The sequence below is a fragment of the Heloderma suspectum genome, chromosome 3 (assembly GCF_057233095.1).
Source record: "Heloderma suspectum isolate Gila_16-S chromosome 3, 16-S_ref, whole genome shotgun sequence".
Taxonomy (NCBI): domain Eukaryota; kingdom Metazoa; phylum Chordata; class Lepidosauria; order Squamata; family Helodermatidae; genus Heloderma; species Heloderma suspectum.
Window position 1 is genome coordinate 239362428 of NC_139460.1, and position 23312 is coordinate 239385739.

General features: G+C 45.1%; 1 protein-coding gene across 1 annotated transcript in view; it reads left to right on the forward strand.

The window, feature by feature from the left end:
• Positions 1-23312, forward strand: part of CPXM2 (carboxypeptidase X, M14 family member 2) — a 147992-nt gene that overhangs the window by 64137 nt on the left and 60543 nt on the right. The window contains exons 5-6 of the mRNA XM_084845970.1: positions 21119-21203; positions 22357-22507. Coding sequence (XP_084702096.1) covers positions 21119-21203; positions 22357-22507 — 236 coding nt within the window. The remainder of the gene's footprint in view (positions 1-21118; positions 21204-22356; positions 22508-23312) is intronic.

A 23312-nucleotide genomic window follows, 5' to 3' on the forward strand; every position in this document is an offset into this window, starting at 1 on the left:
AATGTCCCTCCCGGCGGTCCCGGCGGCGGTTTGTCAGGTCTTCGTCAGGGGTGGGGGCGGCAGCCGGTCTTTTGACCGGCTGCCGCTGCCACCATTCCAATAAAAGTTAAAAAAAAACAACGCCCCCATGATAGGCTACGTGACGATTAACGTAGCCTATCATGGCTAGATTTGCAAAATCAGCCGTGATAGGCCACGTTAATCGTCACGTAGCCTATCACGGGTGATTTAAGAAAAAAAAAGCGCGTACGGCTAATGGCGGCACCCATAGGGAGCCGCCATTCACTTTCCTTATTTGGTCGCTGTAGTCTACGTAAAGATTACGTAGACTACAGCGACCAAATAAGGAACGCGAATGGCGGCTCCCTATGGGGGCCGCCATTTGCGTACGTGCTTTTTTTTAAAAAGTCACCCGTGATAGGCTACGTGACGATTAACGTAGCCTATCATGGCTGACTTTGCAGATCTAGCTGTGATAGGCTACGTTAATCATCACGTAGCCTATCACGGGGGCGTTTTTTTAAAAAACTTTTTATTTCGTGGCCGGGCGAGGCGAGGCGCCTTCTCCCCGGCCTGAATTTCGGCCAGGCGAGGCGGGAAGCCTCCCCCCCCGGCCTGAACTTTGGGGGGAGCAGCGAAGCTCCTCCCCCCACCGCGAACAAGCTGCGAGACCAGGTAAGTGGCTTTCATGCACTCCTACTTGGACCATGGCTCACTTACCTGTGACTTGGCACAGCTTGATCTGTATTAAGACAGGCCATGGATTTTCACACCCCCCAATGCCATTTACACAAATTGCAGCTGCAATGTGTCCAATTTACACAAATTCTGGTGGTAATTTGCTTAATTTGTGCAAATTTAGCTGTAATATGCTTAATCTGTGCAAATTGCACCTGTGCAAAATTAAGCATATTACAGACACATTTTGTGTGAATGGTGATTTGAGAAAGAAAGACAGACAGACAGACAGACAGACAGACAGACAGACAGAAAGAAAGAAAGAAAGAAAGACAGACAGACAGACAGACAGAAAGAAAGAAAGAAAGAAAGAAAGAAAGAAAGACAGACCATGGGTCAGCTTGCAAATCCAAGCTGAGCCAGGGGCTCTGTGGAAATCCATCAAAAAGGGCTGGATTTCCCCAGAATGGCCATCCCTTATTGAATTTCTATTTAACGTACAGTAATTCTTTCTAAATTTGCATTTCTCTATATAAATTAGCATATGAATTTTTAATGCAGATCTGTGCCCTCTTTTCATTACTTTTTTGTGATGCAGTTCCTCATTTTTGCTAATATATAAGTGAACACCATACTAACTTCCATGGCTCTTCATCCTTTCCCACTAGGAGAAGGCTAATAAAGCACCCCACAGCCAGGTACCTGAGATAGGAGGAATTAGTGTTGCTTCCATCGTAGGCACCTGACTTCAGGGCTTTGTACCCTCCCAACTGGTGGAGAAATATAGGAGACAGCAGCAATGATTAGCAATAGAGCAAGCTGCTAGGTGGCCATGGAAGAAGAAAGCTCATTGCTTGAACCAGTATTCAATTAGCTGGTAAACTTGTCTGTCAATTGAGTGGTGAACCAGGCTTGCAGTGCAGCTGAAAAAAATGTGCAGCAAGTCCTATTTTATAGTATGTCTGTCTTCACTTCTAATTATTCTAGTCTGAATGCAGACTAAAAGGATGTGGTCATGTGTATAGGTCAACTGTCATACACACTTTCAATGCAGGTTGATGCATTTGTCTCTTCTTCTAAGCTTTTCTTTTTCACCTCACTGCCCCTTTGATTTGGATGCTCTAAACCACAGTGTGATGTGTGTCTACCTCTTGGGTTTTTCTGGAATGGGCCTAAGAGCCCAGAAACCAGCAGTTTGGGTCTGCTTCCAAACTGCTTCTGCCCCAGGCAAGTTCCTGCTCTGGTTTTTAGTTTGGGTAAGATTTTTCCCAACTATAATGGAATAGACTAATTTTGTTATATATTCCCCTATATGGATCCAGAGAGGATTGGTAGTCTTATTTGATCAAGCAGTTCCTTAGCATGTATAGAAAGCTCACTGGAAGTCACAATGAGCTGAAAAAATACTGAAAGAAATTGAAGGCTGCATCTGTGCTTTCTCACAACCATCTTCTTGGCAAAACTACCGGAGTTTCTTTGTAACATTCCATTCTCTGGCAAACATTTTCATTGCTTGCTTTTTGTATAACACTGTGACCTTAGGGATAAAGTGTTGGCGCTACCTAGTCATCATTTGCTAGCAAGTATCACACACATCTCCCTGGTTTTATGCTAGCCCAAGAATCAGATTGCCATTTTCATATGCGCATGCCATAAGTGTACTTTCAAAGGATCCTCACAGTTGTTGCTTGTGCTATTCATTTGAAGAGCCTTGCGTTATTCCTGAAAGGATCTTCCAGGCATGCTCTGGTAAAACTAAAACAAAGTCAAGGGCAGTTTTATTCTAGTACTTTCTCAACAGTAGATGTTGCTGCTCACTGTCAAGTAGAGCTGTTAAGATCTGTCATTTCCATACAGATGGTTATTTATGCTGACACCTACTCTGGCACATGAGTACCAAAAAGGTGAAGACATCCATGTTATTAAATTTTCAGAAATCGTTTGTGTTGTTGTTGTTGTTCAGTCGTTCAGTCATGTCCAACTCTTCGTGACCCCATGGACCATAGCACGCCAGGCCTTCCTGTCCTGAGCTCTCTCCCGGAGCGTGCTCAAGTCCATATTCATTGCATCAGTGATGCTATCATCATTTGTGTTACCATTCTCCAAAAATGATGGAGGTATCTGAAGAATGGGAACAGAAACCATTTCTGAATATTTTTGAGATATTAAATTTTAAATATGGGAATTCCTGAAGCTCTAATTCTGGGGATGTTGGAGAATTTCACCTTGGATTCTAGGGAGGCCGAATGCCAGTGCATTCGGCCCCCTGGAATCAATGGCGGAACGAAGCTACCCACCCCACCACCCCGCGAAATGGGCCCAGAATGGAGCCTACCTTTTTCGGCCGTTCCAGTGCTCCTCGACTGACAGCTGCATCTGCGGCCGCCATTCGCCTCCTTTCGAATGGCCATGATAGGCTACGTAAGTATTTATGTAGCCTATCACAGCTAACACAGGGACGTCATTTGCATCCCTGCGGAGGCCGTGATAGGCTATGTAAATATATACATAGCCTATCATGGCAATAGGCAGGAATGCAAATGGCGGCCGCCGTAGCCGCCGCCATTTGCGTCCCTGTCTTTTGCCATGATAGGCTACATACGGCCCCCATTTGCGTCCCTGCACAGCCAAGCGGCCGGATGTCCAGCTGTGGGCAGCCCTGGTCGGTGGCTCCGTGGAGTTGCCACAGAGCGGAGCTGGCCAGGGAGAATTTTGGGCGGAGGAACGGAGCACCTCCCCCCACCGCGAATGACCCCGGACAAAACGGTGAGTCAATTTCGTACATCCCTATTTATTCATTGATTCATTTATACCCTGCTCTTCAGCCCAAAAGGCTCCCAATACAATCTATCAAACTTACACTCTAAAAGACAAGACACAAAAGAAAAAAAGTGATGGGGAGGAGAGGAAAACAAACTCAGGCACCAGTTCTTCAAGTCAAATAGTACTTTTTATAATGAACAGCTTAAACAGAAACAATTAAGAGAGAGGAGAAGCCCAATGAATCTGGTTTTCAGCAGAGCTGATGAGATGGCCCTGCTTCTTATTTCTAGGGGTGTACGGAACACTTACCTGGTTCTGCTGGGGCCATCTGCGGTGGGGGGGAGGCACTCCATCCCCCCCCTGGAATCCTCCCTGGCCGACTCTACTCCACAGCGATTCCACGGAGCCACCGACCGGGACCGGCCACAGCCGGAATTCTGGCCACTGCCGGGCTGCTACGGCCGCAAATGGCAGCCGCCATGCCGGCCGCCATTTGCATGGCTGCCTTTTTCGTGATAGGCTATGTAAGTATTTACATAGCCTGTCACGTTAAAGCAGCCATGCAAATGGTGGCTGCTATGATGGCCAACATTTGCGGCTGCAGCAGCCCGGCAGCAGCCGGGAGACCAGCTGGAGGAGCCGCCACTGCCTCATCCGCTGCCACAGCCGCTGCTGCTGCCAGAGCCGCATCCGCTGCATCTGCCACCATGTAAGCTCCATCCTGGGGGGATTCCGTGGGGTAGTGGGGTGGGGGAGGCCATGGTGGAATTCTCTGATGTCCCTACTCATTTCCTTCTGCTACAGCTGATTGAAATCCAATCAGTTCTATTAGTTTTCCATGTCCAAAAGCATTTTAATAGAGATGTCTAAACATTCCTCTAGTGCAGGGGTGCAGAATCTCTGGCACTCCAGGCACCCCAATCTGGCCCTCTGTGGTTGGATTTTGGGCAGTATCCAACCATGTAAATCCACTAACACAAATTACATTGTGTTATCTTGAGAAACCTCTAGCACAACACCAGTAGTGTTAGCTTCCATGTCAAGATTCTCCTGAAAACCTATCACGCAAGCTAACACTACTGGTGTTTTGCTAGAGGTCTCTTACATTAGCACAACGTAATTTGCGTTAGTGGAATGACATGGCTGGATACTACTCATTCAATCTTTCCAAACAGAGATCTGTCTCTTTTTCATGCACTGATCCTAAGCTTACTTCTCAGAAGTAAGTTGATGATTTCTATAAGATTTATTCCAGGTAAGTATGTTTAGGGTTATAGTCTAAACTCTAGAATTGCCTAAATGCTAATTGAAATTCTAATGGACATTTCCATTTATTTTCGATGTTCATCATACTCTAGACTCTAGATTACTGATAAAAATGGAATTCTTTTGTTCTGACAAGCAAACAATGCAGGAAGTCTTTCTGATTAGTCTTGTAGATGTATATCTTATGTCAGCTGAAAGGTTTGTTGCTTAAAATTCAATAGGATACATTTTCCCAGCATGAAGAACAGTTGTTAAAGGTGCATGATCCTTGGCCAGAAAAGATTCCAGATTGTATCAAAGTTGCCTTGAGTACCAGTTCAGTAAGGTCTCACCCAGAAGGGTACGAGGAGGACATGGCAACAGAAGCCATAGAGAGAATTAGGATCAATCAAATGGCACATTATTTTTTTTAACGTAGCTAGCAGCTACATCTTTTTCTTTTCTTTTCTTTTCTTTTCTTTTCTTTTCTTTTCTAGTCAAAAGTAACTACAGGTGGACCTGATCCAGATTGGGACTCTGTAGGGGGCTTTAACCCTTTGCCCCTTGCTGTGGTCCATATCCATATCAGGGATAAAAAGAGGAGGGGAGACATGTGTACAGGAAAAAACAATGGAGAAAAGAAATTGGAGAAATCTCAGGTGCCTGTAAAAAATTGTAGTTCTTTTATATTGGGCCAATATAAACCTTTTTTTACAGGCACCTGAGATTTCTCCAATTTCTTTTCTCCATTGTTTTTTCCAGATCCATATCAGACATCCCTCCAATGTCTGCAATTTGCTTTGCCAAAAAGTGAACCACCAAGTGCTAGATCAGAACATGGTGTCATAGCAGATGCGCTACTGGGGAAAAAATAGCATCCCCTCACTGCAAGCAGCAGCAAAGCTGCTAGTTGAAGAAAAATTCTAAACTGATAAATGATGATGTTGCAGCAGCAGTAGCAGCAACTAGGGATGTCAGAGAAATCTGCTGTGGATTCAAATGAGGCCGGATTCCAAGGATTCCAAGGAATCCGGCCTCAGGAATCTGCAGTGGATTGGGACCACTTACCTCTGCTCCAGGAGGACTGGAGGCGGAACGGCACTCGACTGCTTCTTGACAGCCAGAGCCGTTTGCCTCCTCCGTGTCCCTGCCTATTGCCATGTCTTTAAAAGAAAAAAGGCAATCGGGAGGATGTGCCCATAGTTATACGCAAATAGAGTCATGAATCTTGCGTATAAGTCTATGTATAAGTCTAAAATTCACGGCTGTATTTTGCATATAAGTCTATGGGCACATGCGATCAGCAGGATGTGCCCATAGACTTATACACAAAATAGAGCTGTGAATCTTGCGTATAAGCCTATGGACACATAGACTTATACCCAAGATTCATGACTCTATTTGCGTATAAGTCTATGGGCACATCCTCCTGATGACCATTTTTTTTTTTTTTTTAAGACATGGCAATCGGCAGGGACAGGGAGGAGGTGAATAGCTCTGGCTGGCAGGAGGGAACGTAAGCACCCCCCAAGCCAATCCCCCCCCCCCGGAATCCAAGCGGAGTGGAACCAAGCAGAGGAACAGATCGCCCCCCCACGGATTCCCCACTGGAACAGATGGTGGGGAATCCGTACACCCCTGGCAGCAACAACAACAAAACATGGTTGCACCACAATCACATACCATGGTAAATCCCCTTGGAGCATTTATTTATTTATTAGAAATCCCTCCCATCCCCTAAACTTTTTTGTTTTGCTTGTTTTTTACTCTGCCTTTTCAGAGACAATTATGGCTCACCTTGATTTCATGTTACATCTCTCTTCAGCCTAATTACCTAGTTAGCGAATCACATTTACTATTAAGTCCTTCTGCATTCAAACCTTTAGAGACCCAGAATTGCCTTTGGGTATTCTGGCTTATAACAAGGCAGGCTTCTAGAGCAATCAGGTGAAGGCAGAGCAAGGTCAGAGTAAGGAAACTTACAGCGTACAGTAGCTGTAATGGGGAATTCTGTGTGGGGAGGAATGCCTAGAAGATAAGCTTGGGATTTTATTCCCTTGGCCACAGCTAATACTTTACCCACCAGCTTTCTTCATTCAGGCTGTGCTTTCCTTATTTCTCCATGTTTGTGTCCTAGAAAAATATTGACATGATACAAAGATCAGTGAGCAGTCTTAGTTACCACCCAACAATATTCGTCACAAGCTTCTCTGAGGTTATTATCTAGGTCAGAAGACCCTTGAGTCACCATGCCTAATATGCGACTCCTGTCTTTCTATTAGATATGTATTCATGCAACAATATGTATGAGGGACTGAATCAGCCAAAGTATTCAATTTCACTGAAATGCCAAAAGCCCGCATTTTACACATTGGCTGTTCATTTCTGTGGGGGTGGACACTGTATGTGCCATGCTGGAACCTGAGGAGTAATCTGGGTCCTTATTTCAAATCTTAAAAAATGGGAGAGGGCCTTTTGTGTTTACCTTGCTTGTCTTTGGATCATGGTGTTCTATAGGACGTCACCAACACTGGAGAGACAGCTAGATTCCAACCAGACATTAAATATTTCCTCATTGGGTTGGCAGGTTTCTTTCTTTCTTTCTTTCTTTCTTTCTTTCTTTCTTTCTTTCTTTTTCTTTCTTTCTTCCTTCCTTCCTTTCTTTCTTTCCTTCCTTCCTTCCTTCCTTCCTTCCTTCCTTCCTTCCTTCCTTTCTCCTTTTCTTCTTCAAGGGTTGGATCCAAGATCTGCCTTCTGTGAGAGGAAGGGACCTTCTCTGAAAGGAAGTGCTCCACTTCCAGAAGGTTCCTCTACCCAATTTGGGGGGATCACCTCTCCCCCCATACTACAGCTCCCCCCATTCAGCAGACTTTCTGTGTATAGCATTTTCAGGGGGCTGGAGGGGCAGCTGTGGGAAAGAGTGGGCAGGGAAGTCCACTTCCGCCAGTGCAGTTGATCCACTGGATCCAACCTCATGTAAATTTGTTAACTTGAAAACTTAGGAAACTATATATAATCACTATTTCTTTTCCTTTTTTTTTCAGTGATAGACCCTTTGTCAAAGGATAGCCATGTTCTTTTGTAACTGGCATTCATTTCCCAGTGAGATACTTAACACTTGCTGGAAGCTCCATGAAGCTGTTAATATTAGAGATAAAAAATGGCCACATGCCAAAACCACTTTCCATCTGGAGGTTAAACCTGAGAAGGCCAGCTGAAAAAGTAGGCTCCAAGGAAAACCGCTGTTTATACACCTCATAAACAGCCTGTATTGCAATAATTTTATTTTTTCAATCTCACCAACTTCTAACCTATCCATCATCTGCTTCAATTGGAATTGTTTTAAGTATTAGGGATGTATGAAAGTCACTTACCTGTTCGCGGATTATGCTGATGCTGGGGGGGAGGCGCTCCATCCCTCCCCATGAAATTCTGGCTGGGGGGGAAGGCGCTCCGTCCCTCCCCCCCAAATCCTGGCTGGCTGGCTCTGCTCCGCAGTAATTCTGCAGAGCCGCCGGCCGGCTCCGCCAGTGGCCGGACATCCGGCCGCTGGCTAGCAGGGAAGCAAATGGCGGCAGCCGTAGCTGCTGCCGTTTGCATCCCTGCAGTCAGCCATGATAGGCTACGTAAATGTTTACGTAGCCTATCACAGCTGATTAAAAGCAAAAAACAAAAAATGCACATACGCAAAAAACACGTAGATGCTACGCTAGTTGCATTCCCCTTATTTTCGCTGTAGTCTACGTAAATGTTTACGTAGACTAAGACGTGCCAAAATAACGAACGCAAATGGCGGCACCCATGGGCGCCGCCATTTGCGTACGCGCATTTTTTTTTAAAATCAGCCGTGATAGGCTACGTAAATATTTACGTAGCCTATCATGTCTTGTTTTTCTTAAAACTTGGAAATGGCGGCAGTGGCAGCCAGTTGGAAGACCGGCCGCTGCAGCTGCCACCGCCGAACCACCGCCGGAGCCGCTGCCGGAGCCTCCGCCACCAGGAAGATCCGCCCCAGGTAAGTCCCGTCCCAGGGGTGGCGTGGGGGGGGTGGCAGGCCATTCCGCCACCGATTTCGGGGGGCCGAATGCGCTGGCATTCAGCCTCCCCGAGATCCGTGGTGGAACTTTCGTACATCCCTAAAGTAGCTACACTTAAAAGCAACGTACTAAAACCAATGAAATGAGAAATCAATTGCTATAAAAACACAGCATATTAAAAGAACTCAGAATGGTCTAGAGATATTGGAGAATTTCTCCACGAATCTCTGGGAGGCCAAATGCCAACGCATTCGGCCCCACGAAATTGGTGGAGAAACGGTCCGCCACCCCCCCGCCACCACGGGATGGGACTTACCTCATGCGAATGTCCCTCATGGCGGCGGGTCCCGGCGGCGGTTCGGCGGCAGCAGTGGCAGCCGGTCTTCCAACCGGCCGCCGCCGCCGCGGTTTCCAAGTAAAAAAATAAAAAACAAAACAAAACCCTGATAGGCTACGTAAAGATTTACGTAGCCTATCATGGCTAGATTTTCAAAAAACACTGTGATAGGCTACGTAAACCTTTACGTAGCCTATCACGGCTGACTTTGAAAAAAAAATAGCGTGTATGCAAATGGCGGCACCCATGGGCGCCGCCATTTGCATTCCTTATTTTGGCACGGGTAGTCTACTTAAAGATTTACGTAGACTATGGCGAAAATAAGGCCAACGCAAATAGCGTTGCCCTTATTTTTGCCATAGTCTCCGTAAATCCTTATGTAAAAAACAAAACAAAACACATACGCAAATGTAAAAAAACAAAACAAAACACATACGCAAATGGCGGCGGCTACCATTTGCGTTTCCTATTTTTGGTTGTCTTAGTCTATGTAAATATTTACGTAGACTAAGATGGCGAAACTAAGGGGGAACGCAAATAGCGTCCGCTACGCTATTTGCATTCCCCCTTATTTTCGCCGTCTTAGTCTACGTAAATATTTACGTAGACTAAGACGGTGAAAATAAAGGGGAATACAAATAGCCGCCGCCATTTGCGTATGCATTTTTTTTTTTTTAACCCAGATGTGATAGGCTACGTAAGTATTTATGTAGCCTATCACGGCTGAATACAGGGACGTATACTACGGCCGCCGCTATTTGCGTCCCTGTAATTAGCGGCCGGATGTCCGGCTGCTGGCGGAGCCAGCCAGCGGCTCCGCGGAATCCCCCTGGAGCGGAGCTGGCCAGCCAGGTTTCCGGGGGGAGGAGCTCCACGCCTCCCCCCCGGCGAGGATTCCGGGGGGAGGGATGGAGCTCCTCCCCCCCCAGTGGAACCCGGTGGAGCCAGGTAAGGGGGGTTTCGTACATCCCTACATCCCTAGTTCTAAGGCTTCCATGACAGGCTGCAAATGTTTAACAACAGGAACAGAGAACCTGCATAAACCTTTGAAGGAATTTGGCTTATCTGCTGAGCCACACATGGTACTTTTCTTAATGTTATGAGCAGCTAGAAAAATCAGGAGTTTGAACATTTTAAAAACTATCCATGGCCTAGAGATGGCGGAGAATTTCTCCCCGAAACTTCAGGGGGCCGAGCGCCAACGTGTTCGGCCCCCCGAACAAGTTTCGGAGAGAAATCCTCCACACACCCCCGCACCCCGCACCCCCCCCCCCCGGGACAGGACTTACCTTCGCCGAATGTCCCTCCCGGCGGCGGGTCCGGCCGGCGTTTTGTCGGGTGTTCGTGCGGGGCAGGAGCGGAAAAGCAAGAAAAAACAAAAGATGAAAGCGAATGAACGAATATATATATAATCATTTATCTTCTGACCTAGCCTGGATCATGTAGACTAAACACAAACAATTAACAAAGCTTGTTTAAAGATTCCAGTTCATGGGGTTGTAACGGGAATCTCATGCATTTTTATGTTCAATTATGCCTCCGCCATTTCATGATTTAGAAACTTCTTCATCTGACCTTCAGACATGATACAAAGTGTAGCAGGATATTTTAAGTAATATTGTAAGTTCATTTGTTTTGCCATATTTTTTGCTTTAATAAATTGCCTTCCTTTATTCGCCAACTCTTTGATGTAATTTGGGAATAACATAACTTTATCTTGTTTCCAGGAAAGGCTTCCACCCTCTCTTGCCAAATGCAGGATATAATTCTTTGTGGAGACTTTTGCAAATTGCACTATGATGGTATAGTCAGTCCCTTTTGCATTTGGCACGTGAAATGCCTGCTCAATATCAAGTAAATAATCAGATGGGATAGGGAGTATCTCATGCAAAAGTTTATCGACAAAAATAGGCAATTTTACATCATTAGACAGATTTTTAATCCCAATAATATGTACATTGGATCTTCTAATGAAGGCCTCCAGTTGAGAAATTCTGTCAGAGGTATTTTTAAGACAAATTTGTGTCAAACTTTCATTCACTGCTACTCGGTCTTCCAGCTCGTTAATTCTCATCTCCATGTTTTGCCATGATGCATTAATTAAATCGACGGCTCCTTGCAAGGCGGTGATGGAATTTTGGATTAAATCCAACCTTCTGGCTTGCTCTGTAAATTGCGAAGATAAAGTCTTTATCAGAGTAACTAATTCCCCTATAACTTCCGTTTTCGAAACTTTTGACACAGGAGATACGGGGGGAGTTGGCGGTGAAGCCATCCCCTTTCTTGTCCTGGGTGCATTCATGTTTCTCTCAAATAGATCTTACAGGTCTTCAGAATAGGGATGGCGGAGAATTTCTCCATGAATCTCGAGGAGGCCGAATGCATTGGCATTCGGCCTCCTCGAGAGGCATCCGAATGCAATTGGCATTGGCCAATTTCCCCCGAAATTGGTGGGGAAATTCTTCGCCCCCCCGCCCCCCCGGGATGGGACTTACCTCTGTCGAATGTCCCTCTCGGCAGTGGGTCCCAGCGGCGTTTCGGCGGTGTTTTGGCGGCGTTTCGGCAGCGTTTTGGCGGCGTTTCGGTGGCAGCCAGTCTTCCGACCGGCTGCCGCCACCACCATTTCCCAGTAAATTGTAAAAAAAAACAAAACATGATAGGCTACATAACGATTTACGTAGCCTATCATGGCTAGATTTTCAGTCAGCCATGATAGGCTACATAAATCATTACGTAGCCTATCACAGCTAACTTTAAAAAAAAAAAAGCACGTACGCAAATGGCGGCGCCCATGGGCGCCACCATTTACGTTCCTTATTTGGGCATGGGTAGCCTACATAAAGATTTACGTAGACTACCCGTGCCCAAATAAGGAACACAAATGGCGGCACCCATGGGCGCCGCCATTTGCGTACGTGCTTTTCTTTTTTCAGAGTCAGCCGTGGTAGGTTACGTAACGATTTACGTAGCCTATCATGGCTGACTTTGAAAATCTAGCCGTGATAGGCAACGTAAATCGTTACGTAACCTATCACGTTTTTTTTTTTTTTACCATTTACTTTTTTATTTCGTGTCCGGGGAGACGGGGCGCTCCCCCCCGGCCAGAATTTTGGTGGGGAGGGGCGGGGTGCCTCCCCCCCGCCAGAATTTCAGAGGGAGAAACAGAACACCTCCCCCCCACCAAAAACAGCTGCGGGACCAGGTAAGGGACTTTCGTCCATCCTTACCTCAGATGTTCTCAGATGTTGTTAATATTTCTTAAATCATCCCACAGGAGTTGTTGATATTTCTTGAAGCATATATTATTATGGAACACGTCAGCCCTGCTTTCTCCTATGAAATAGGAGTCTCATCACAGCTTTTTGCGTTGGTAAAGCTCTGGGGAGATAATCCTGGAATCCAGCCCCCCACTATCTCGAGGGGGGTACCTTTCTCCAAGATGTTGTCCAGATTCCGTGTTGCCCCTCCTTTAATTCCAGGGGGGAGATGAAAAGGTTTTTCAACCTTTTAAAAAGCTGTTTGAGAAAGCTCCAACGGGGGAACCCATGGGAAGCTGCCAGAATGACATAGGTTCCAACCGGAAGTCCCTAAATTCCCATTGTCAAAACATATTTACAAGTTACTCTGAAGGCACATAGAGCAGGCAAGCAGGATTGTGGCTCCACGCATGTTCCCCGTAATGTCTGAAAGAGCCTACATGCATGCAGACTATACTTGCATCATTTTTGTCTCCTTGATTAGGGACCCTGTGTAATTTAGTGGGTGGGCCTGAGATACCATGGTGTTCACAGTAATGTCTATACAGTGTGATATACTTAAACAGAAGGATGGCAACCTGGCTGCCCACCAGCCAGGTCTGGCCCATGTAGGGGTGTACGAAACCACTTACCTGTTTTGTAAGTGGCATCCGTGGTGGTGGGGAGGCGCTCCATCCCTCCCCCCGGAATCCTCCCCGGATGGCTCTGCTCTGCGGCGACTCTGCAGAGCCGCCAGCTCGGTGCATCCGCAGCTGGACATCCGGCTGCGGCAGGTCTGTGGACACAAATGGCGGTCGGCGTAATGGCTGCCATTTGCGTCCCTTCGCTGAGCTGTGATAGACTACGCAAATATTGATGTAGCCTATCACGGCTCAGCGAAGGGACGCAAATGGCGGCTGGTGTAGTGGCTGCCATTTGCGGCCACAGCCCGGCAGCAGCCAGAGCCGCCGCCGCTGGAGCAGCAACCAGGTAGGCTCCGTCCTGGGGGGCTTCCGTGGGGTGGTAGGGTGGGTTGCTCCATTCTGCCACGGATTCTGGGGGAATCCTCCCTCAGATCTGTGGTGGAATTCTCTGATATCCCTAGGCCCACCACAAGCAATTTTAATGGACCCCAACAACATTTGTTCGCAGTTTCACTTCGAAGAAAAACACACTAGTCTCCATGTGTCTCCCAGCCAAACTGGTACATGGAAAGCTGTGATCTCTCTCTCTCTCTCTCTCTCTCCCCAGTAATTCTTACTGAAGCAAAGCGCTCTTGCAAAAAGAAAAGAAACTTCAAAAGGAAACTATACTAATAACAAGTTTCTGAATAAAAAATGGATTCCAAATATCTGACACGTGTACAGATAGTGGGATCTAAACATTCTTTTCCTTGTATGGGTATTTATGAAAGCTACCATGCATCCTCTGTATTCCTTTTAAGTTCTTAGACATGCAGGTTTTGACCATGTGTTCTGTGCTCAAAAATAACCTTGACAATGAATTCATTATTTTTTACACAGATGGTTGATTTTTTTCCTCCTATATTTTTAGATATCTATAAATGGGATATATATCTCTAACTTTACATCCTATAGGGAAATTGTATTTTCTCTATTATTCAGATATCTTTGATTTTAGAAAGTTCTTTCATATTTTATTTATTCCAGTTATTAGTGCAATCTTATATTAGTGAAATCCTATATACTATCCAGAAAAGTCCCACTGAGTTCATTGTGGCTTACTCCCAGGTTAATTTTTTTTAAAAAAAATATATGTTTAATATTGTATTATTTTGATACTTTTATTTTTGTGTTGTTGTTGTTGTTGTTGTTGTTATTATTATTATTATTATTATTATTATTTATTAGTTGGTTTTATGATTGAAAACTGCCCTGAGGGTATTTGGCAGTTGTATGGTATACAAATCTAACAACTATCTTGTTATATATAATCCTATATATATGCATATATATATATATATATATATATATATATATATATATATATACACATACATATATACACATACATATATATATATATATATATATATATATATATATATAATCCTATATGTATGTATAGGATTACAGCCTGAATATTCTTTGTGCATGTGTGTGTGTGTGTGAGAGAGAGAGAATTATTATCCACATGGTGCGTTATTATCCACATGAAAGGATCACAACTCAAGAAGGTATGGGAGGGGTTGCATCTCATTCTAAGGGCAGCTCCTTCACACACTGCATTAGCAGGTGCTCAGTAACAGAGTATGGCCATACCAAATACAGGTTTGGAAATATTGCAGCATACATCATTTTCATGAAGTAAATTTGACAACAGATCTCTATAAGAAACGAGTGATACATGGTGATTATGTTTCTTTTTAAAACCCTTAACCATTAATGTTTACTAGCAAACCCATGATTCCCCCCCTCCCCCGGCAATGTAATTAAAACTGCCATTCCAAAGATGATGTCAGTGCTAGAATATTAGGATATATTAGATATTAGGAAATATCTAAGATAGATGCAAAATATAATCATAGGCAAGTGGTTTATGGAATGTGTCATTGATATTTCTAAGTTGCACTAAATTGTTCTATTGTAATGCTTATATAAGGCAAACTAAAAATCCAAACTAACCACTGGTGTTTTCTTTTTAGTTCTGTTCTCCTGCTTTGAACCAGCTGGGTAATTCAGTTCATTGACCAGTTAAATATCTCTAATCTGTATTTTGAATATTTAAGATGAGGGATTTGTATTAGGGCTGTGCACCACTTTGGCCTGAGGCCCAAAGCCCAAGACGAAGCGAGCTGCTTCCAGCCACTTCTGGCACCCTTCCGAGGCGAAGTGGAGGGGGCACGAAGTGACCTTGAGTGGATCGCGGGCTCTCCGAGGTGCTTCGGTGTGCTTCGGAGCTTCAGCACCCCCAGCCCAGCCACCTCCAGGTCCTACCTGAGCCACCCATCACCGTCATCGTCACCACGATCTCCGTCATTGCTGCCACTACCTCCGTCACTGTTTCCTCTACAATTGTCGCCACTAATGCTGCCGCCATCATCGCTGCCACCCACTCCTGACTCCTGGACATGCGCCAGCTCTTATTGCAGGGAGTCACCGTTTTTAAAATGGCGACTCCCTGCAATAAGAGCCGGCGCATGTCCAGGAGTCAGGAGGTGGTGGTGGTGATGATAGCAGAGGAGGCAGTGGCAGTGGTGGTGGCGACAGAGAAGAGGAGGAGGTGGTGGTGGTGATAGCAGAGGAGGCAGCGGCAGCAGAGGAGGAGGAGGCAGCAGCAGCCCAGGTAAGGAGCTGCAGGTTTGCTCATGGGTGTCAGGGCCCCCCCAAAGTGGGATTCGGCTATTTGAATCCCGCTTTGGGTTTGGGGCCAAATCAGGTCGGGGCCCATCTGAATCAGCCCGAGCTGAATCAGGCCCACTGCAGAAGCCACGAAGCAGCTTCCAAGTCAGATCGGGTGGTCCCTGCACAGCCCTAATGTGTATGCTTTCTTTCAGTCTTGCTTTTTCTCCTTTCCACACAGAAGTTAATTTTCTCATTGTTTGACATTTGGACTGGCTGGTTCATCTCCTGAACTTCTCTAACATTGCTGGATGGAATTTTGCCTCCAAAGTGTACATCATCACAGTAGGATCAGATACAAAAATCACTTTTGGTATTGCGAATAGGGAGGGATGAAGTAAGAACTTGTATGAAGCTCTGAAACAGGTAGAGGTTACATTGTTTTGTATTACTTTACAGCTAGTAAAACTTGAGACGCCAGTCTGTGTCCCCCCTGCTTTTTTTTCTGAGCTAATAACCTAGCAAATTCTGCCATTAGAGATATCTGAACAGATACAGGAAGATTAGGGAAGCCTTTAAACAAGTATTGATGTTAAAGATTGTATGGTGGCCATTAAACCTGTGTATGAAAAACATTCTGATTCCAGCCCTTAAATACAAACCTAGTCTGGAAAGGATGGACTTTGCTTCAGTTATCCATGCACTAGTAATGTCCAGGCTAGATTACTGTAATGTGCTGTATGAGGGGCTGCCTTTGAAAAGGGTTCAGGAACTCCAACTCGTGCAGAATGTGCCCACCAAAGTATTGCTGGGGGTAAGGCGATTTGATCACATAATGCCTATACTGTGCCAGCTGCATTGGTTACCAGTGTGTTTCCAATCCAAACCCAATTCAAAGTGCTGGTTTTAACCTTTAAAGCCTTAAACAGTTTAGGACCAAGTTACTTGAAGGACTGCCTACACCCATATCAGCCTGCCCGCACTTTAAGATCACAAAGAGAGACCCTTCTCATTTGTAGGGATGGACGAAAGTCACTTACCTGATCCCGAAGCTTGCTTCGCAGTGGGGGAGAGACGCGCCTTCCCTCCCCTGAAATTCTGGGTGGAGAGGAGGTGCCCCGTCCCTCCCCGCCGAAATTCAGGCCGGGGAGAGTGCCCCGCCTCTCCGGCCGCGAAAGTTCTTCTGCCGGGAAGCAAATGGCGGCGGCTGTAACCGCCGCCGTTTGTGTCCCTGGCCTGCAGCCAGCCGTGTTAGGCTATGTAAAAGTTTACGTAGCCTATCACGGCTGACTTTGGGGGAAAAAAAAAAGGCGTACGCAAATGGCGGTGCCCATGGGCGCCGCCATTTGCGTTCCTTATTTTGGCACGGGTAGTCTACGTAAATATTTACATAGACTATGGTGAAAATAAGGGCAACGCTATCACGGTGTTTTTTGAAAATCTAGCCGTGATAGGCTGCGTAAATCTTTACGTAGCCTATCACATTTGTTTGTTTGTTTTTTCACTTGGAAATGGCGGTGGCGGCAGCCGGTTGGAAGACTGGCCAATGCCACCACCGAAACGCTGCCGAAACGCCGCTGGGAGCCGCCGCCGCGAGGGACATTCGCACGAGGTAAGTCCCATCTCGGGGTGGGGGTGGGGGGGCGGATCATTTCTCCACCAATTTCGGGGGGCCGAATGCGTTGGCATTTGGCCTCCCGGACATTCATGGAGAAATTCTCCGATATCCCTACTCATTTGCTCACCCCTGAGAGCAGTCAGATGGGTGATCACACATGAGAGGGCCTTCTCTGCAGTGGACCCCACACTTTTAAATGACTTCCCATTAGAGGTCCGCCATGCTCCGTCACTGCAGGCTTTTGAGAAGGCCTTGAAAACATATTACTTTACTGTGGTCTTCTCTTGATATGACTGCTGTTGTTGCTGTTACAGCTGTTGTTGTTGTTGCTGGTTTTACTGTTGGCTTTTGTTGTTGTTTTTATGTTTTTTGTCACTGTTAATATTTTAAATGTTTTATGTATTTTATTGCTGTAAGCCATCTTGGGAGGGATTCTGCCCTGAAAGGCAGCCAAGAAATGTTTTAAATAAAATAAATCAATAATAAATCTACAAATCTGAATATTTTCTCAGGATGAGGGTGGTGGTGGTATACCAAATTATTGCATTAATAGTAAAGTCATGTTAAAGCTGTTGTGATCAGCCTTGCATTATTAGTCCATTGGGAGTCATCAACAAAATGACTGTAAGGTTGAAAACAGAGGCCACATCTGCATTCGAAATATACATTAACTTTATATCATTTGCTATTACTACCTTATTACTACCTTCCACAAGGATCCTGCAAATTGTAGTTTAATGAGTGTGTTGTGATACTATGCTAGTGACAACCATCACATATAAATAAAAATAAATAAAACAGGAATTGTGGCAGATGTTAGTAGGGTGTAAGACCAAAATTCTCTCACTTATGCAATGCAATCGACATGTGTACATATGAGCAATTTAGGGGAAGGGCTGTAAGCTTAGTGGTAGAGCACATTATTGGCATGCAAAAGGCCTCAGCTTTTCATGTCCCTGGTTCTGAGACCCTGCATTACCCCATGGAGGTCTCAGATGTGTCACAGGTCATGCCACTTCAGGGAGAGCCCTCAGCACTCCCTTTTATACCATCCTGGATATAGTTCTGCCATCATCTGGCTCTGAGGATGCAGCTTCTCCTGTCCTTCAGCCCTGTGGAAACATGAGACCATAGAAAAACACACTGGCCCTGAATTACAGTCAGCATCCAGCAGGGGTGGACCCTTTGAACAACCAGGCTCTGCTAGTTGATTTTCTTAAGTCCTCCGTTGACCGCAGTCCTTTGCTGGGACAACAGCCCCTTATAGGACAATGCTCCAGCCAGTGATTCCTGCAGTGCATTGTCCAAAGTCCTGATGCCTTCTCTTGCCTGTGCTATGTTGCAGCCCCTTCCCCTGGGCCTCACACCTAATCAGGACATCAGCTTCAGTCCCTGGTATCTCCAGGAAGGGCTGGAAAAGTCTCCCTTCTGAAACCTTGGAGAGCCACTGCCATTCAGGGTACTGACACTACTGAGTTAGATGGACCAATGGTCTGCTTCAGTATAAAGCAGCTTCCTGTGTTCCAACCTGAACACTTGGGGCCAAATTAAACATTCTTTTAATTATGCATAGGTCTGCATTGGAATCAACAAAGGCATTTTCTTTCTTTTCTTTTCAAATACTCCATAGGGGATGGAGTGGAACTTCTGGATGGAAACAGGAGGTGAAAAAAGCTTTAAAAAAACACAACCTTCCCAGAGCACCACAGTCTGAACCAGGAGTACATGTCCTTAATCTGAAGAAAATAAACCAATCATGCATAGCAGAGCTTAGAATGTTTCATTTGGCCCACTTTCCGACTTGACCTTTTAAAAACAGTTCTGCAGTAGAATGTTGACAAAATAATCCTTTGGTAGAAGCAAAAGCTGGCAAAAATTAATATACACAATCTAACTAAACACAACAGAAGCTGTGTGAGGAGAAAGAGGGACTGAGAGTTGGAAAGCTAAGTTGGATCATAGTTGAGAAGCACAGGAGTTATGGGAAGGGAGGCTCGGACAGTTAAGCTGAGGGGAAAGGAACCAAGTAGAGCAGTGGGCACCTGAAGGAAGGACAGAGGGAGGAGACCAAGATTGAAGGGGATGAGGAAGAGGAGAGTCAGGGGGAATCTGTTTGGAGGGAGTGGAGCTTGACGGGTTTTTGTTGGTTTGGGTCCGTGGGCTTCGGTCTGTTTTCCGCCACCTGGCCTGACTTGGTCTGCAGCGAGTTGGGCCAGTCAGCAGATTTTCCATATTGTTTATCTGGACAAATTATGGTGGGATTTTGCACAACTTTGCACAACTTTGCTCAAATTGTGCAAAGCATGGCCACCATTTATGCAATTTACCCAAATTTTGGCCACAATTTGCACAAATTACACAAATTTGTGCAAATCGCGGCTGACACTAAAACAAAAAACAAAAAAGCAACCAACACAAAAAGTCCCTGTGGCTTGGCTCACAAAGGCAAACCGACTCGGGCATGCCGCAGAACTCTGTTGAGCCCCCAAAGGGCCAGATTTCCAAGTGATGGACATCCCTAAAGAGGAATGGAGAAAGTACAGAGATGACCCCCAAAAAGCAGTCCATGAAAAGAAGGACTGGAAAAAAAATAACACAACGAATGAGGGGGAGAATAACTCAGGTTCGTACTATTATTGGCAATAAGGAAGTGAACAGTAGGGGATCAGACTGGAAAGGGAGCTATGGAAGTTGCCCAGAAAGAGCAGAGAGTTGACTTGAGGCTGTGGAATTGACTAATCCACTATTTGACTAATGGATTGAATTGACTAATCCACTATTTTCAGGAACAGTGTCCATGTTATACTATTAATTTTAAGTTTACAGACACACTATGAATACTTTGGATTGCCATTTGCTACTGTAGAGGATGTAACAGCATACATCTGAGCACCGGTTTTTGTCAGAGGCCACCAGCTTCCGTTGCAAAACTGCACCATTCCCTCAGAGGGGCCAGGATTGGGCAGCTCAGCAATGTCAGCCTGGAGCTGGCATAGTTAGTTACCCTGCCCAATTCCTTTCAATGTGATGAAATGTAAAATAAAAAGATCTGCTGAGCTGACCCCCCCTCCCACACACACACACACACCTAACACCTTCTGGTCTCGCTGGCAGGAGCTGGGAGGGATCTCAACGACGTGGCAGATCTCACTGTAAGTGGCAGGGCTCACCATGAGGCAGCTTTGCTCCTCCCCAGCTGAATTTAAGATCACCCTGTTGTTAACCTGTTCATTTTTGTGAGGAGTATGTGCTATTTATGTCAAAATGTTTTACAGTGCATTCCTATGTTCCCTAGACAGCGTCTGCTATTTAGCTGTTAAAGATGAAGAGCCTGAAAGAAAAAAAAAGAGGTAGCAAACCTTATTAAGCTAACATGGCTGAATACACATGGATTCAAATCCAGATTTTTAAGACCAAGGGCCCAATCCTATGGAATTGCGCCCCTTAGGTGGAAGACTCTAAGATGAGAGGCTTCCGAAAATCCAATGCCCTACCAGGCTGTTGTTGGTTTTTTTCTGCGGTGGCTGCGAGGGGGCAAGGGAGGGATCAGACCACCTCCCAAGGTCACAGGAGTGTGTATGGCCTTGGGAAGTGAACTCCAAAATATCCTATGGTCCTTGGGAGGCTCTCCCAGGGCCATAGGATTGCTCTCTAAAGATGCAATCCTATGCATGTTTAGACAGAAAAAAGTTCTACAATGCCCAGAATTCCCCAGCCAGCCATCCTGAAACTGGAGAACTTTGCAAACTTTGGTAAATTGTTTTCAAAACCAAACTGAAATGAAATTCTCAGCCATATCTATTTTTAATATCATGCAAATCAGGCCTTTTACTAGAATGTTATGTCATTTAGTAAATTATTATATGCATCATTTTAAAGAAAATCCTCTTGCTTTTTTCTAGGAGTGACTGGGTAACATCTTACAAAGTTATGGTGAGCAATGACAGTCACGCATGGATCACTGTCAAAAATGGTTCTGGAGACATGGTTAGTATCATATAATGTAATATTTTCTCAACCACACACATTTAGTAGTAGCTCCATTTTAATAAACTGTCCCAAGATATATAAACGGTTGTATAAACAAGTGTATAAACAATTTAGATATAAAGAACCATACAAACAGTTTATAAGCTGTTGCAAGACTACCTCAAATAAAACTGACTACAGACTACCTCAAATTAAACACTTTCTGTCAAGTGTTCATGAGCACAGGCTACGTAACTCAAATGGTCAGAGACAATGTAATTAATAAAGCCTAGGTGAAATTAAGATATAGAGCTTTTCTACATGAGGCTATTAATCTGCTGTATCTACTTTCGGTTTCATCGCAGAATTGAAATCTGCACGCTACATGAAGAGCATTTCTTTTCCTGTTCTTCTGCATCATAACCTCTAGGTGGCACTGTCATGTAGCAGAATAGCACAATTACACAAGTGGAGAAAGCAGTTTCTTTCACTTTCACAAATACTGCATTTTCCTGGACTTAAAAAACCCTCACCTGAAGTGCTGTTTAAAAACAGAAGTAAAACTAGAGGATCACAGTGTTGTCTAAACAACCTGTAAATAACCATAAGTATGGTTATAAGTATGGTTATAAGTATGGTATGGAATGATGAGTAAACAATAAATGCCTCACATAGAAAAGCTCATGTTCTGATAGTTGATACTGAATTCCGGTGTTCAGTTTTGCACATTGTTACATACATGTGTGGCACAGATCATAGCCCTCTTCAGGTATTTGCCAAAGAGGGCTTTACTGTAACCATGGAGGGAGCCTGGTATACACACTTCAGCCCCGCCTCCTCCACTCCAGACCTCCCTGTGTTGACAGGGAAGGTCTCTAATGCTGAATGTGCATACACTGATGGGCAACAGGTTGGGAGGTCTGACCTAGAAAAAGCAGAGGAATAGGAGGGTAAGTTGCTCTGTCCACACTCCACTCCTCAAAGGAATTCTTTGTGCCTTAAAGGAATTAAGTTGCACTAAAGCCGAAGAAAATGAGACCCTGAACGATAATGTATTCTTGGTTTCTTCTTCATCCCAGTTGGCATGGGTATGGCCTAATCCCATCTTTTGATTTTTGACTTGTTTCAGGTGTTGTTACTAACGATGTCCACTACTTGTGTGTTGAAATAGATTTTTGAAGGCAACAGTGAAAAGGAGATTCCAGTCCTCAATGAGCTGCCAGTACCACTGGTTGCACGTTACATTCGAATAAACCCCCGAACATGGTATGAGGAAGGAAGCATATGCATGAGACTGGAAATCCTAGGCTGTCCTCTCCCAGGTAAGAGCCATGCTTAGAACCAGACTAGGCATAACAGACATAAAGGATCTATAGGAAGGTTCCTGGACTGATTCCAGTGGACAGAGACACTGAATTAGGGATTGGGCAGGTACCCAATTCTGTCTGGGAATCCGGTGGAACCACCCCTGCCTGTATCCTTGAGCCCCAATTGCTGAACCCCTACTCCCACTCGCCCCCTGTCCACGCTCAGCAAGCAGCCCAAACTCACACCGGCGGCCTCAGCAAGCTCCACGGTTGATTTTTTTTTTGAAAAATAAATGGCGATTGCAAAAATGTGTGTATTTATGTATGCGTGAAAATGTGCATTTTTGCAAATGCATGCATTTGCGTATGCAAAAATGCACATTTTTGCGCATATGTAAATATGCACATTTTTCAAATCACCACTTCTTCAAAAAAATATCAACAGCAGAGCTTGCCGAGGCTGCTGGGGTGAGTGTGGGCCACTTGCTGAGCGTGGGAGGGGCTGAAGCCTGGTCTAGGGTTAGGCTAGAGGCAGGCAGGGTCTGGGCGGGTGCGCACATCCCTACACGGAATGAGGCATCGAAGCAACAGTGTCTAATGGCAAGGGTGCTGTGTGCCTCCCTTGATTTGGGTGATGTGCTGGAGACAGTTTCCAGAAGAATGAATGATTCTTCCCTGATACTTTGTCAAGAGTTAATAAAACATCCTTATTAAATAGCCTGAATGGATATCTTTTCTTGAACTCCTTCATGAATCATTGTGCTGGTTAAAAGGAGGCAATTAATCAACCGGGTGGGTGGGCAAACCTTCAGCCCATTCA